General features: G+C 40.7%; 1 protein-coding gene across 3 annotated transcripts in view; it reads left to right on the top strand.

The window, feature by feature from the left end:
• Window positions 1-8,356, top strand: part of LOC115105780 (T-box transcription factor TBX2b-like) — a 43,629-nt gene extending 35,273 nt beyond the window's left edge. The window contains exons 1-7 of one of the 3 annotated variants that reach the window (XM_029628158.2): window positions 119-921; window positions 1,395-1,662; window positions 3,082-3,228; window positions 4,057-4,133; window positions 4,328-4,500; window positions 5,661-6,259; window positions 7,059-8,356. In XM_029628158.2, the coding sequence (XP_029484018.1) occupies window positions 560-921; window positions 1,395-1,662; window positions 3,082-3,228; window positions 4,057-4,133; window positions 4,328-4,500; window positions 5,661-6,259; window positions 7,059-7,490 (2,058 nt within the window). In that variant the 5' untranslated portion in view covers window positions 119-559 and the 3' untranslated portion in view covers window positions 7,491-8,356. Of the gene's footprint in view, window positions 1-118; window positions 922-1,394; window positions 1,663-3,081; window positions 3,229-4,056; window positions 4,134-4,315; window positions 4,501-5,660; window positions 6,260-7,058 lie in introns of those variants that run through there. The other 2 variants (XM_029628156.2, XM_065007433.1) reach the window with 2 other exon arrangements.
• Window positions 8,357-16,026: the final 7,670 nt, after the last annotated feature.

The following is a 16,026-nucleotide window of genomic DNA, read 5'->3' as shown; positions in this document are numbered from 1 at the left end:
CTAATGCTTCCGACACCTTTTAGTCCCCCCTACCGATCTTGGCCGGAGCTGTCGAAACCACGCCTATAGGGCTCCACAATTGGTCCACAAAGCGTAAAATCGGCAATCAAGCGGGCTTGGCTCATTAGTGTAGGGACCCAGGGAGGAGGGACATGTAAAGACAGTCACAATTCCAAAGTGGTCAGAGCAAGACCTCTCAATTCGAACTCAGTACATAGAACTATATCCGAGTAAAGAGTGATTTTATTTTTCCGAAAGTTACTTGAGTGGATAAGAAGTGAAGCCCAGCTCTGCTCTCGAAGTGCCGATGCCGTCTCTTTGACGGATATTATCACGGTGCTGTGTGGGAACAGAGCATCGGGAGTAGCAGTGCACTCATTTCCTCCCTCGGTCTGTTGGAGACGTCTGAGATCCATTCGCTCTTGTTTACGCACGCGAAACTACTTTTATATTTATGCTCAAATACGACATCTGTCTTTTGGATACACACACCAATACTTCTACTGAGAGTGGACATAATATCATATAATCATTTTACATCGATTTTTTGGATGCACCGATGAGAGATCCAGTTTACACAGGGACTGCCATGGCTTATCACCCTTTCCACGCTCACCGGCCGGCCGACTTTCCTATGTCAGCCTTCCTTGCAGCTGCACAGCCTTCCTTCTTTCATGGACTTACGCTGTCTCACGGCGCTCTTTCCAAACCCCTAACCGACCATGCTCTCTCTGGAGCCGCGGAAGCGGGACTCCACGCGGCGTTGGGTCATCACCACCAAGCAGCTCATCTCCGCTCCCTCAAGAGCTTGGAGCCGGAGGAAGAGGTGGAGGACGACCCAAAAGTCACTCTGGAGGCCAAAGATTTATGGGACCAATTTCACAAAATAGGAACCGAGATGGTTATTACGAAATCAGGAAGGTAAGGACCTTTATTTACTGTTACGTGTGCATATTATAGGCGATCTTATAACCATGCACTGCCGCGTAAGTTAATTTTATTAGGAAATGGTCATAAATGTCATACATACATACATACATACATATGAGTGATGTAGTATATATATATATATATATATATATATATATATATATATATATTGTATAAACACTAGGCTATGGCATAGTGTTTATACATTGGGCCTATAGAGGTGGGCCAAACATGAGAAATAGACTAATTACCAAATTCAATCTATCAATCAACCAATGCATTCATGTGTCGAAACAAATGTGTTTGAATAGGGAAAAGGTTAAGTGGTTTGGTTAGGTTAGGTTATAGAACTTTTGTATTGAATTCAAAGGCCTAGCCTTAGAAGTCTTGGTGTAGCCTACATCCCGCTTGGTTTCCTCAGTGTTTTTGATCATCGTTATTACTCTCGTTTTACTCTATTGCAGGAGGATGTTTCCCCCATTCAAAGTCCGCGTCAATGGCGTTGATAAGAAAGCCAAGTATATCCTCCTTATGGATATAGTCTCTGCTGACGACTGCCGCTACAAGTTCCACAACTCGCGTTGGATGGTAGCTGGGAAAGCCGACCCGGAGATGCCCAAACGAATGTATATCCATCCGGACAGCCCTGCCACAGGAGAGCAGTGGATGGCGAAGCCTGTTGCTTTTAATAAACTGAAGTTGACGAATAATATATCGGATAAGCATGGATTTGTAAGTATTTTGTTGATTTAATTTGATGATGTGTCGATGAAAGATATGAATTAGGCTTTTTAGTAAAACTAACCTCGGCTATTGAAAAGAGTTCAATGGTGATATTCCTATCAGGCCATGTTGTAGACGCAATCAATCAATCAATGCATATTATAATGACGTACGTATGCCTAGAATAATACATATGTAATGTCGTTGAATGGTATAACATCAGTTTATCCGTTTTTTAACCTTTATTGATAAACAACAACAATGCCTAGAATATCACACAAATATGTGTTGCACTGTATTCATCCACCATGCATCTCCAAAATCCCTTTTAAGGCTCAGCAACAGCGGTTGAGATTTTTATTTGATTAAGTATTACATTGGTGGTATGTTTTGGTGCGTGTCAAAGTATGGGATGAAATCAAGTATAGCGTAGAACCATGTCAAAGACAAGAGGGCATACTTGTTCTATCTCTTGTGTTGATTTTGTGAGCCTCTTCAGGCGATCTTATGCGTCTAGTTCAACCTTTTTTAGTACGACGCTATGCATTGAGCTCAAGAGGAAAATGCATAATGTTTGATCCCAACGTGTTTCATTTAAGTGCAATTTGGACAGTAATATTGCAAGAAGGACACGTGGAAATGTTATCAGATACTCGCTCAATGCTTACATGCAAGAGAAATAACAACAAAGTATCACAAATGCTTTCCAATGGGTTATTTCCCATGTCGCCATATAGGCCAGTGCTCTGAATATGATTTGAAAACAGTTTTGATTTTACAGTATTGTGATAAAGTCATTCAGTTATTGATGCCTGCTATTGTCGTTTTTCTCATGTCTAGTGCAACCTGCACTATCCACATTATGCAAGCATTACACGAGCTGTTAATTGCATAACCATGTTTAGGCTATGCCTTCATGAAAAGTTCTTGACACATTTTAAGATATGTTGCAAATGGTGTAAAACATTTTTAGAAAAGTTGATATAAATGCATAATCCCACGTATCCGTGTTATATAGGCCTGGCAACATGTAATAACAACAGCAATAGGCGAATGATAAGGTATAATCATAATTGTGATACATTCTTACAAATAACAAGTTCCACAATAGAAGCAGGATGGTAGACACATACTCGGCCCCAATGCAAAACATTCTCGTCAGTCTTTATTGTCAGTAGGTTTATAAACTCTCGTTGACCAACTTTTGTCATAGGCCTACGTTTGTTAAGTCAAATCATGGTTTAAGGAAATCATCGGCCTTTACAAATGAATAATGGATAATTAAACACGGTGTGTGTCTTTCTTTAGTGGGATGTATACATTTCCTGCCATAACACAATAATATATTGGCATCATCTCAGTTCAAACCAAAACGTTTGATCAGCATGATCACCGTATAACATATTTTATGTGTCTTTGCATTCTCAGACTATCCTGAATTCGATGCATAAATACCAACCCAGGTTTCATATCGTGAGGGCCAACGACATTCTGAAGCTCCCTTACAGCACCTTCCGCACATATGTTTTTCCAGAGACAGATTTTATCGGTGTCACTGCATATCAGAATGACAAGGTAAGCTTCACTAGAAAGTGTGTGTGTGTGCGTGTTGTTTCATGGTTTCACAGTTCTCAAAAATCTAATTATAATGGGGATATCATATGTTTTAAACATTTGTACCAGTCTGTTATCTGGACTTCGTTGGAATTTTTACTTAATAACCTATATTATGTTGATGTTAATTAGAATACATGTTGAAAGTGGCCTGGTGGCTTGATGGTAAGCTTGTTTAATGTTTATGATACAGAGTCACAATCGATTAGAAGGCACTTATCTTCACAATGTCCTCAGGCATGGAGACTCCAAAGCGGTTCTGAACAATCAAAGCATGAAATCCACAAAGGCAAAGCATTAACACAGCTTGGAAAGACTCAAAAGGACAGACGAAAATTAATATATGAACGGATAGTATTGTTCCTAAATGAACAAGGCCACTTAGGCCAGTATAGGTGTGCAATGAATTATTAAAAAGTAGCATTCAGTATTTGAGAAAATTATATAAGCGTATACTAGTCGAAATGTTAGGCATATAACTTTCCTTTAAGAATAATTATGAATAATTGATCAGCTTTAGTAATTGCACGTCATCAACAGAGATGCTTGTCTTGCCTCTCCAGAGTGCACGAGCTAACAAACGCAGCAGTCCCCAGCACCACACACTTGCTATTGTCACTTACAATTAATATTCCATCAATAACGCCTGTTGAATCAATGGCATTACTATTATTTGTGGTAGTAGGCCAAGCAATTTAAGAATAGTTCCATGGTGCTTTTCCATGTAATGCATTTTCCTATTTGAAGGATACCATTGTTGATTGCCATGCACTCTCGTTTTCTCTACAGATCACACAGCTCAAAATTGATCACAACCCCTTTGCCAAAGGGTTCAGAGACACGGGAAATGGACGACGAGAAAAGAGGTATTTTATTTTCTTCTATGTTGAATTGAGAAAAATATGACCCTGAAAATATGATCATGAGTTGAAATAAATGTCTCATTAGGACAACACTAATTAGCAGACCGAGCAATACTGTGTAGTAGACTGCTTGCATGATCAAAACGTATTCAATCACACAATACAGATGCATTAACTAATCTCAGTTCGGTCTGCAGGAAGCAGTTAACCCTTCCATCGCTGCGCATGTATGAAAACCGAGAACTCAAAGGGGACCGGGACTGTGCCGACTCCGATGACTCCTCCTGTGAACAAAACACTGGAAGGGATTCGGTTCATTCTACGCTGGGACCTGTTACCAGTCCACTGAGGTTCAACCGAACCAGTCGAGGTAAGTCTTCTCATTAAGCACGTGTTTCCATTCATTTGCATGTCCACTAATTGGTCCTTTTGTAGATGTCAGTAATTTAATAAGGCTTGATAAATAAAAATGGGCACAAACCAGAAGGTGTGTTGTTATTATGTGTCATTAAGCTGAGCAGAATGTTTTCTGGGTGATTTACAATTGGATGAGATAAATAAATAACTATATTTGTTAGAGAATATAAGAAGAAAAAAGAACAGAGGATAAATGGAGAAATATGCGTGCTATGTGATCTTAGTTGCGATAGGCTATTGGTTTAGGGACAAGTTATAAACCTTCGGTAGAACAGGAATAACAATAGCATACAGGATTATGTCTTTATCCACCCTATGCTATTTCACGTATCCAGGGGCACAACTTTGGTTTTAGAAGTGAGGGGGACATAACATTTATTTGTATTGTTTTATTTTTTTGTTCAGTGGGATAAACACTCCAAACGGCCGACCCGACCTCTTGGAGGCGTACGCATGGTCCTAAAGCAAACCATTGCCTCGTTTTGTATCACATTCAAATAATAAAACTGGGGGTAAATGACATTTCAGAATGTGGTAGGGACATGTTTTCCCTGTCCCAAGTGAAAGTTGCGCCCCTGCCCGTATCCATTGCTCTATAAAACATGTAGGTTAGGCCTCGTGCATCAGCGTGACAAATGCGCCATCTACTGACAGGTTCATAAAACATTCAGTCCCTTGATTACTGTAGCATGCATGGCATTCAGATCTTTATTCGATAGTTACGCATTAGATAAGCAACCAAGCACTAAATGATGGCCTAGTTCAACTGCGGAAGCTTTATAGAACGACTTTAAACAAAACGTATGCCAAACTTACCAATTAACCATGCATTTTTATGCGCAGAAGAGAAGTGGTTAGGAAATGAATGTTAGCACAAAATCACGACTCCTTCCTTGAAATAATATATACGATAATGCCACGCATGTGTTGGTTGTGATTTTAAATGGTAGCACACTGGAAGCTATGCGCAGGCTACTCACATAGCCTATAGTTATTTTTGCTTTGCGTCATTTGAGTAGCCTATAAATTACTGTAGGGGTTTTAATCACATTATGTTATTTTCTATAATTTAATTTCGATATTTTAATGGAAGTGTGGAATAATGTTTTACAGACGACAAGAACTGCACTGATAGCGATCAGGAGCTTGACCCACAAGAGGAGCGCTCCATCGCAGCCAGCAGCCCCCGGCCTGAACCAATCTCTCCTTTCAGTCCTAAAGGCGATGACAGCGTGAGAGATAGGCCGCTGCTGGAAAAGAAGAGCGACTACCTGGATTCAAGGAAAGAGAGCGATTCTGTATTCAGTATTCGAAATCTTGAAAAGGATAAGTTAGATCATAAGCACCGCCAAGAGACGGAACCTAGAAAGAACGACACGGATAGTGGGGGCATCAGTGGGGTGAACAATGGGTTTTCTCCTCTGATGGTACAGACGGAGAGCCCATCACACTTCAGCGCGAGTCACCTGCAGAGTCTGGCCCTTTCCGGTTTGCACAGTCAACAGTTCTTTAACCCTTTGAATATGGGACAAATGTTGTTCCACCCCGGACAGTTTTCGATGGCACCAGGGGCATTCTCCAACATGGGGGTGGGGCATCTGTTGGCCTCTATGTCCGGAGCTAATGGTCTGGAAAACGGAGGTCTCTCCTCTCAAAGTGCGGGCCCTAGTCCCTTCCCGTTCCACCTGTCACAGCACATGCTAGCGTCTCAGGTAAACCTTTACTTCAACTCTAATATAAGCTACAGAGGCTACATGGCCTAATAATAGTAATATCTTCTTAACAAGAAATTAGCCTACATTATGTAGCCTATGTCAATCAAATGAATTTATAAAGCCCTTCTTACATCAGCTGATGTCACAAAGTGCTGTACAGAAACCCAGCCTAAAACCCCAAACAGCAAGCAATGCAGGTGTAGAAGCACATTTATTTTTATTTTTTTATTCAGTGAGATAAACACTCCAAACGACCTACCCGACCTCTCGGAGGCTACGCATGGTCCTAAAGCAAACCATTGCCTCGTTTTGTATCACATTCCAATAATACAACTGGGGTGATAAACACTATAGTCTATTTCTACACGTTTTCCTTCACAAACTTCTGCAATTAAAACATATTTTTAGAATCACTTTCAAGTGCATTCATAATAAATTATTTCAGTAATCCTATGATCAATTTAATGTAGGTTTATGACTATATAGTTTCACTAGAGAATGACTAAAGGCTACTTTATTGGGCTATTCGAAACAAAATTGGGATCTTGTGCATGCTTTTTTCGATTTAATTGAGAACATGATAATATACTTTTTTTTATTATGAATAGACATAGGCCTACTTTTTGTAATCGTATTAGATGAGAATATTTTAATAGCCTATACCACAGTTGTCGTCTTAACATCATAGACAGAGAGACAAAAATGCAACTACGAATCCAAGAAGTACGACAGGCCTGGGATTCTGTTTGTATAGCATTTGTACATGTATAATAACGCCATTATTTTTTCAACACAGGGAATTTCGATTCCACCTTTTGGAGGACTGTTCCCGTATCCATACAACTACATGGCAGCTGCTGCTGCGGCCTCGGCCCTCCCCAACTGCACCGCAGCCTCGACATTGGGCAGAAACCATTTCCTTACCACCTCCCGACAACGGCTGCGATTCAACCCATATCAGATGCCCACGTCTGTTCCTCCAAGCACCAACCTGCTCACCACAGGGCTGCCGGGCAGTTTAAACGCAGCAACCCACCTGTCCAAATCAGGCAGCAGAGAAACAAGTCCTGTATCCGAGCACCACAGCCAGAAAGCGTCCAGCCAGAGCACGGCATCCCCCAAGACATCTGTGAAGGATTCCACTAACGAACTGATAAATATACAGAGGCTGGTCAGAGGACTGGAAAAACACAGAGAAATGTCTCCTGCCATTGACTCAAAAAAGTGACGAAAACCACCTGTTTAATCAAGGTGTCTTTAACGTCATTATGTCGGATTATATACACAGTTGTGCTGAGAGTTAGATGGGCGGGTGATGTGGGCTGAAGAAATTACCAACAAGGGAGTTCATCAAATGAGATACAATATTGGTGATATAGATCCCTTGTTTTAACGTCAATGTATAACTGTGTATGGAGAAAATCTAGGCCCCTAAAGGAAACATATGATGTTGGGGCGGTTCGGTAGACTATTGATAAGGAAAAAGCTACATCCCAAAAATGCATTACAATATATGTCAAAAGGGACGGAAAGTGAGACGCCCGGTTAAACTGATTTCTGAAGCTGTTTTGTAAAAACGTTCGTAACTCCTATATGAACGATTGATCTGATTGAATTATTTATGTTTCCAAGATCCTGTAAGTATCAAATAATACGCAACTTGTTATTAATTTATTCAAATCTGTACATTGGCGTGTATATACTACTTAGATTTCAACTTGTTGCATTTATAATTTCCCTTTTTACATGGAAATATAGGCTATTGTACATTAACACTATTTAGCGCTTGTTGTTACGAAACCGAATGAGTTTCAAATGTTTGTGATGCATTGCTGTTTATCCTGCCAGTGAGATGATATATGAAGGAAATGCCTGCCACCTGCATACCTTTTTCATATGCTGTTGATGAAACATTGTTTTGCAATATAACGCGCAACACTGTGCAATTGGCAGGGAAAACTCAGGTTTCTTTTTCACCAGCACTGAAGACTATCAGAGGTAGCTGAATTGGCATCTTTTGTGCTGGTTTATTCGGGTAAATTAATATGCTTTTGTGGAGTTCCTCACACTTTAAATAAACATGTGTCCTTCAGATGTTGTTTTGTATCGTTTGCGTTATTTGATTTGTGTATTGTTGAGCTTGCCTCGTGAAATAAGATATTTGAAAGTCTCGATTAAATTAAAACGTAATGTCTTAGGTTTCAGTTGTTTTGACATGACACGTTTGATCAAAATCAAAGTTGTGTAATCCGTTTTTCTGTAAAGGAAAACATTACAACTTTTAATATTATACCTTCTGTTATGAGTTAGCCTAGGCAATATATCTGCACTATTGTCTAGGCTTGACCTGCATTCCCGGCACCTTAATTGGGAAAAACGGGCTTGTGGTAATGGCTGGAACAGAATGGGTGGAGTGGTATCAAACATATCAAACAAATGGTTTCCATGTGTTTGATGCGATCCATTCACTCCGTTCCAGCGATTATTATGAACCGCTCTACCCTCAGCAGCCTCTTCTGATTCCCGGTAATACACTTCTGTCCCCGGTCAGTTCGTACATAAAGCATCCTCCATTAAGACTGTAAAAGGCATAATTTACCTGCTGCAACCTGATACTTCTCGACATAGATCCGATCAGGTGATTGGTTGAGCCTTCTCACAGATGTTCCACAGAGCCTTCTCTTTATCTAGCTCGTGCCACCAGCATGAGCAGTTAGCACCGACCGAATGACTTGGGAAACTCAGCCTCATCTTCACTAAATTAATTGGTAAATTGATTAAAGTCTAACCAGCTAGTTACCAATATATTTTTTGATATGAACATGTTCAACCAAATGTGTCAAAGAATAGGTCATGCGTCCACAATTAGTTGGTGACTACTGCCTGGCCAGTCATCTAGTTAGCTACATTTCTGTAATTAGCTATCCTCTTAAATGCGGTGGTCAGTAGATTAACTAAGTTGTCTGAAAACAAGTTATTGTTGCCCGTGGTGTAATCATGTCTAACCAGTTGGCCATCTAGCCTGTGTGCCCATGAGGTCCCAAGTCTACTGCATGGCCAGTGTGAGCCAGCATGCTAGCTAGCCAGCTACATTTCAGTCAGTAGCTATCCTTCTAAATAGGGTAGTCACAGGATAAACCAGCTATAAGTTGAACATATTTGGCTGCAAACTAACTCGTAGCCAGTTGTTGTTGCCCATGGTGGAATCATATTTAACCCGCTGGCTCCTGAAGCCTATGAGCTCCCGAGTCTAGCTAATGTTAGGTAGCTAGCATCACAAATTAGCTAGCTAGCTGCGCTCTTTCATAAGAAAATGGCTGATGTGATTCAAACACTAGCTAGCAAGCAAGCTCCGTATTTACATGTTATGTTAACTGTCATTTAAGTTGGTGGTTACTACTGGTTTCAGATCCAAGGCAAGAGAAATTGTCATGTTTTGTGTTTGGTAAGGGCTCAGAATGACGTCACACACTCAAGAAGGCTCAACCAATCACCCGACTGGTTCTATGTCGAGACTTCTGAATATTCATGATATTGCCCCGCCTTCCTATGAAAGGAATTTTTGCATCCAGAACTAGTGTTCCTAGGCATTAGCCACTCTAGCATGGTGGTGGAAAATGTTGTTTCATAAAGAAAGTATGCATGTTTTCCCTGTAATGTTCCACGTTTCTGCCATTAACCTGTTGCTTCTACTCGGGACGCTTGCGTCCCAACTAGAGCTCTGGAAATGCAAATGCGCTACGCTAAATGCTAATAGTATTAGTTAAAACTCAAAAGTTCATTAAAAGACACATGCAGGGTATCGAATTAAAGCTACACTCGTTGTGAATCCAGGCAACAAGTCAGATTTTTAAAATGCTTTTCGGCGAAAGCATGAGAAGCTATTATCTGATAGCATGCAACACCCCAAAAGACCCACAGGGGACGTAAACAAAATAATTAGCATTTCGGCGTTACACAAACCGCACAATAAAATAGAAAACATTCATTACCTTTCACCATCTTCTTTGTTGGCACTCCTAGATGTCCCATAAACACTATTTGGGTCTTTATTTCGATTAAATCGGTCCATATAAAGCCTAGATATCGTTATATGTAGACTGTGTGATAAACGAAAAACATCGTTTCAAAACGTAACGTCATTTTTAAAATTCAAAAAGTCGACGATAAACTTTCACAAAACACTTCGAAATACGTTTGTAATGCAACTTTAGGTATTAGTAAACGTTAATAAGCGATAAAATTCATCAGGAGGCGATGTAAAGATCATTAGCTGTCCGTCTGGAAAAATGTCCGGCTAGAAACTCAACGAAAATATCCGGTCCTAGACCGGAGGAGATACGGTGTCCTGTATGTGTTTGACCAAGAAAAAACTCGAAGGGAAATGACAAGACTCTAGACACCGTGTGGAAGCTGTAGGTACTGCAACCTCAGTCAATTAATTGTGGTTCACGTTTATCAATGGGTTCAAGTAGCGCATGGATATATTTTCCCATTTTCAGTGATCAGTTTTTCCTGTGCTTTTCGATGTAAATGCCGTTCTGGTAAAGCCACAGCAGTGATTTAACCAGTTTTTTAAACGTCTGAGTGTTTTCTATCCACACAGACTAAGCAAATGCATATACTATATTCCTGGCATGAGTAGCAGGGCGCTGAAATGTTGCGCGATTTTTAACAGAATGTTCAAAAAAGTAGAGGGTCGACTTAAGAGGTTAAAGCTAGTTAAGGAAGAAAATTATACCTTTGCAGCTTGAATGGAGGATGCTTTATGTACGAGCCGGTCCACTGGGTACATGAGTGTATTACCGGGAATGCACATCAAGCCTACATGACAGTGCAGATCCAGAGCCTATTACCGGCTGCCTAGGCCAGTTATGGATATATAGAATCAATGACACATCTTAAAATGTCTCCTTATATTCATGTTCAAATCAAATCAAATGTTATTGGTTACATACACATGGTTAGCAGATGTTAATGCGAGTGAAGCGAAATGCTTGTGCTTCTAGTTCCGACAGTGCAGTAATATAACAATTCCCCAACAACTACCTAATACACCCAAATTTAAGTAAAGGGATGGAATAAGAACATGTACATATAAATATATGGACGTGCGATGACCGAGCGGCATTGGCAAGATGCAATAGATGGCATAGAATACAGTATATACATATGAGATGAGTAATGCAAGATATGTAAACATTATTAAAGTGGCATTGTTAAATTGACTAGTGATCCATTTATTAAAGTGGCCAATGATTTCTAGTCTGTATGTAGGCAGCAGCCTCTCTGTGTCAGTGATGGCTGTTTAACAGTCTGATGGCCTTGAGATAGAAGCTGTTTTTCAGTCTCTCGGTCCCAGCTTTGATGCACCTTTGATGCACTTGTATTGACCTTGTCTTCTGGATGGTAGCAGGGTGAACAAGCAGTGGCTCGGGTGGATTGTGTCCTTAATGATCTTTTTGGCCTTCCTATGACATAGGGTGCTGTAGCTGTCCTGGAGGGCAGGTAGTTTGTCCCCGGTGGTGCGTTGTGCAGACCGCACCACCCTCTGGAGAGCCTTGTGGTTGTGGGTGGTGAAGCAGCCTGACAGGATGCTCTCAATTGTGCATCTGTAAAAGTTTGTGATGTTTTAGGTGACAAGCCACATTTCTTCCGCTTCCTTAAGTTGAATAGGTGCTGTTGCGCCTTCTTCACTAAGCTGTCTGTGTGGGCGGACCATTTCAGTTTATCAGTAATGTGTATGCCAAGGAACTTGAAGCTTTCCACCTTCTCCACTGCGGTCCCAGCAATGTGGATAAGGGGGTCCTCCCTCAGCTGTTTCCTGAAGTCCACAATCATCTCCTTTGTTTTGTTGATGTTGAGTGAGAGGTTGTTTTCCAGACACCACACTCTGAGTGCCCTCACCCCCTCCTGGTAGGCTGTCTCGTTGTTGTTGGTAATCAAGCCCGCTACTGTTGTGTCGTCTGCAAACTTGATGATTGAGTTGGAGGCGTGCATGGCCACGCAGTCATTGGTGAACAGGGAGTACAGGAGGGGGCTTAGCACGCACCCTTGTGGGGCCCCAGTGTTTAGGATCAGCGAGTTGGAGATGTTGTTTCCTACCTTCCCCACCTGGGAGAAGCCCATCAGAATATCCAGGACCCAATTGCAGGGAGGGGTTAAGACCTAGGGCCTCAAGCTTAATAATGAGCTTGGAGGGTACTATGGTGTTGAATGCTGAGCTGTAGTCGATGACAAGCATTCTTTCATAGGTATTCCTCTTGTCAAGATGGGATAAGACAGTGTGCAGTGTGATGGCGATTGCATCGTCTGTGGACCTATTGGGGCAGTATGCAAATTGAAATGGGTCTAGGGTGTCAGGTAAGGTAGAGGTGATATGATCCTTGACTAGTCTCTCAAAGAACTTCATGATGACAGAAGTGAGTGCTATGGGGCAATAGGAATTTAGTTCAGTGACCTTTGCTTTCTTGGGTACAGAAACAATGGTGGACATCTTGAAGCATGTGGGGAAAGCAGACTGGGATAGGGAGAGATTGAATATGTCCGTAAACACACCAGCCAGCTGGTCTGCGCATGCTCTGAGGACGCAGCTAGGGATGCCATCTGGGACTGCAGCCCTGCGAGGGTTAACACGTTTAAATGTCTTACTCACGTCGGCCATGGAGAAGGAGAGGGGGAGCCGCAGTCCTTGGTAGCGGGCCGTGTCAGTGGCACTGTATTATCCTCAAAGCGGTCAAATAAGGTGTTTAGTTTGTCTAGAAGCAAGACGTCGGTGTCCGTAACGTGGCTGGTTTTCTTTTTCGCGGAAGTTAGAGTAGCCGTGATTCAGTGTATTGCCTGCACGAGTGCTACAATGAATTTGCTGATAGAATTTAGGTAGCCTTGATCTCAAATTTTCTCTGTTAAAATAAATCCCCAGCTACAATAAATCCAGCCTCAGGATATATGGTTTCCAGTTTGCATCGAGTACAGTGAAGTTCCTTGAGGGCCATCGTGGTATCGGCTTGACAAGGGATATACACGGCAGTGAAAATAACAGACGAAAATTCTCTTGGGAGATAATATGGTCGGCATTTGATTGTAGGGAATTCTAGGTCAGGTGAACAAAATGATTTGACTTCCTGTATGTTGCTCCGATTACACCATGAGTCGTTAATCATGAAGCATACACCCCCGCCCTTCTTCTTCCCAGAGAGATGTTTTTGTCTGTCGGCGCGATGCATAAAGTATCCCGATGGCTGTACCGACTCTGACAACATATCCTGAGAGAGCCATGTTTCCGTGAAACAGAGAATGTTACAATCCCGGATGTCTCTCTGGAAAACAACCTTTGCCCTAATTTCGTCTACCTTGTTATCTAGAGATTGGATATTGGTGAGTAATATACTTGAAGCGGTGGGTGGTGTGCACGCCTTTGAAGTCTGACCAGGAGGCTGTTCCGTCTACCTCTACTGTGGCGACATTGTTTTGGGTCAGCATCTGGAATCAGATCCAATGTCCTGGTTGGTGGTGCAAACAAAGGATCCACTTCGGGAAAGTCGTATTCCTGGTCGTAATGTTGGTCAGTTGACGTCGCTCTGATATCCAATAGTTCTTCCCGGCTGTATGTAATAACACTTTTAAGATTTTCTGGGCTAACAAATGTAAGAAATAATACATAAAACAACAAAATACTACATAGTTTCCTAAGGACTAGAAGCAACCTTTCGTAAACCCCAAACAACTAACATTGCACAAATCAAGTGTGTTGCATTGTTGTTGATCAAATAATAGGCCCTCCGCATCAAAAGAAGTCCTTTTACAAATGTAGGCCTAAATACTGAAATCCAATGGCTATTAAAAAGACATAGCCTAGCCTGTATCATAGGTCTTTTTTTCTCTCACTCCGGATGCTCCCAAATATACAGGCTAAATAAACATTTAAATTCTAGCCTAGCTCAATGTTGGAATGTTGGAAAAAAATATTTTTTTTGACATGCAATAGCTTCTTGCTATAATAAAATGTCTCCTGTTTTATTGTTTTGACAACTTGAGCAATTCTAGATATTTAATTTACCTGAAAGGACAGTTATTTTTCTAGGGTTTTCATTATTCTCTCCGTGTAATACCCTACACTTTTGAAATATTTTGATCAAACTCATGTATAATTATTGTATTATTTCTGTAAATGTTTATATATTAATGAACTTCACCTCTATCACTCGGTCACATTGTTGCCATTGTTATCAACATTCTACAGATCCCGCAGCATATTGATGTCCAACTGATGGTTAATGCTCAGTCTTTCTGAACGGGGACTATTGACTCTTTAGTCAAAATTACACTAGTGTTCTGGAAATATGATGACATTGCTAAAGTAGACAAATAATTAGTAAAACAAAAACGTTTTCCATCATTATGTTGCCAAATTTACCTTAGAGAGATGTCAATGTTGCCATAGCAAAGTTTGTCATAACTAGCTAGCAATGCTAACATTAGCTAGCTAAAATGTTGGTGCTTCCTCCTCAATCTTAGCTAGCTAGCTAGCTCAAGTCATACCAGTGGTGTAAAAATACTTTAAAGTACTACTTAAGCAGTTTTTTGGGGGTATCAGTACTTTTACTTTACTACATTCCTAAATAAAATGATGTCCTTTTTACTCCATACATTTTACCTGACACGCAAAAGTACTCCTTACATTTTGAATGCATAGCAGGACAGGAAAATGGTCCATTCACACACTTAAGAGAACATCCCTGGTCATCCCTACTGCCTTGATCTGACTGACTCACTAAACACTCATTCTTCATTAAATGATGTCTGAGTGTTGGAGTGTGCCCATAGCTATCGGTCAGTTAAAGAAAAAAATGGTGTCGTAATATAAGGAATTTGAAATGATTTATAGCCTACCTTTGATATATATTTAGCGATTACATTTACTTTTGACTTAAGTATATTTAAAACCAAATACTTTGAGTTTTACTCAAGTTGTATTTTACTGTGTGACTTTCACTTTTACTTCAATAATTTTCTATTAAGCTATCTTTACCTTTACTAAAGTATGACAACTGGATACATTTTCCACCACTAGGTTATAGGCTACTGTATTTACAGTCAATCTGGCAACATCACAATTATGATAAACGCTTGCCTTACTAATTATTGACCTCCCTTTGAAATGTCATCGTGTTTCTAAGCCACAGTAATTCACTTTAGAAGAATTCTTCATCAGTTATAAAACTAACAGTTAAAACAATATTGTGAGGAAAATATGCAGCCCATTGGCTGTAGGCTACTCCTATTAGTTAGGCTGTCCAGTTATTTTAAACATATTCTATTAGGCCTACTTCTGTTGCACACAATAACCTATTTACGCATTCCCATTTCTCAAGTTTAAACTGTAGCCTACAAATTATAAGTCAATATCGTTTAAGCTATTTTAAATTGATATTCCAAGGTAATAGGCCTACTTATGGTAATAGGCCTACTTATGTTCAACATATAACATATTGGTATAATTGGTTAATGTTGCAAGCACATTGACAAATGTGAACATAATCCTGAGCCTAATCATGCAAATTTACAAATATGTTTGCATGTTCGTATGTGTGTGAGAGAGAGAGATAGAAAGAGAGAGTTGATGGAAATTGCAGCTTCAAGTGAAGTGCGAGGCTGGGTATTTCATGGGGACTGCGGCCTGGAAAGCCTAGCAACCCAGCAGCAGACAGTCCTTTGTCTGGGCACCAGCGCCTGTCGCCTGCCTGCCGGCCTGCCTCACAGCC

The sequence above is a fragment of the Oncorhynchus nerka genome, linkage group LG22 (assembly GCF_034236695.1).
Source record: "Oncorhynchus nerka isolate Pitt River linkage group LG22, Oner_Uvic_2.0, whole genome shotgun sequence".
Classification (NCBI taxonomy): Eukaryota; Metazoa; Chordata; class Actinopteri; order Salmoniformes; family Salmonidae; genus Oncorhynchus; species Oncorhynchus nerka.
The sequence above is the reverse complement of the archived record's forward strand: the minus strand, read 5'-3'. Positions and strand labels throughout refer to the sequence as shown.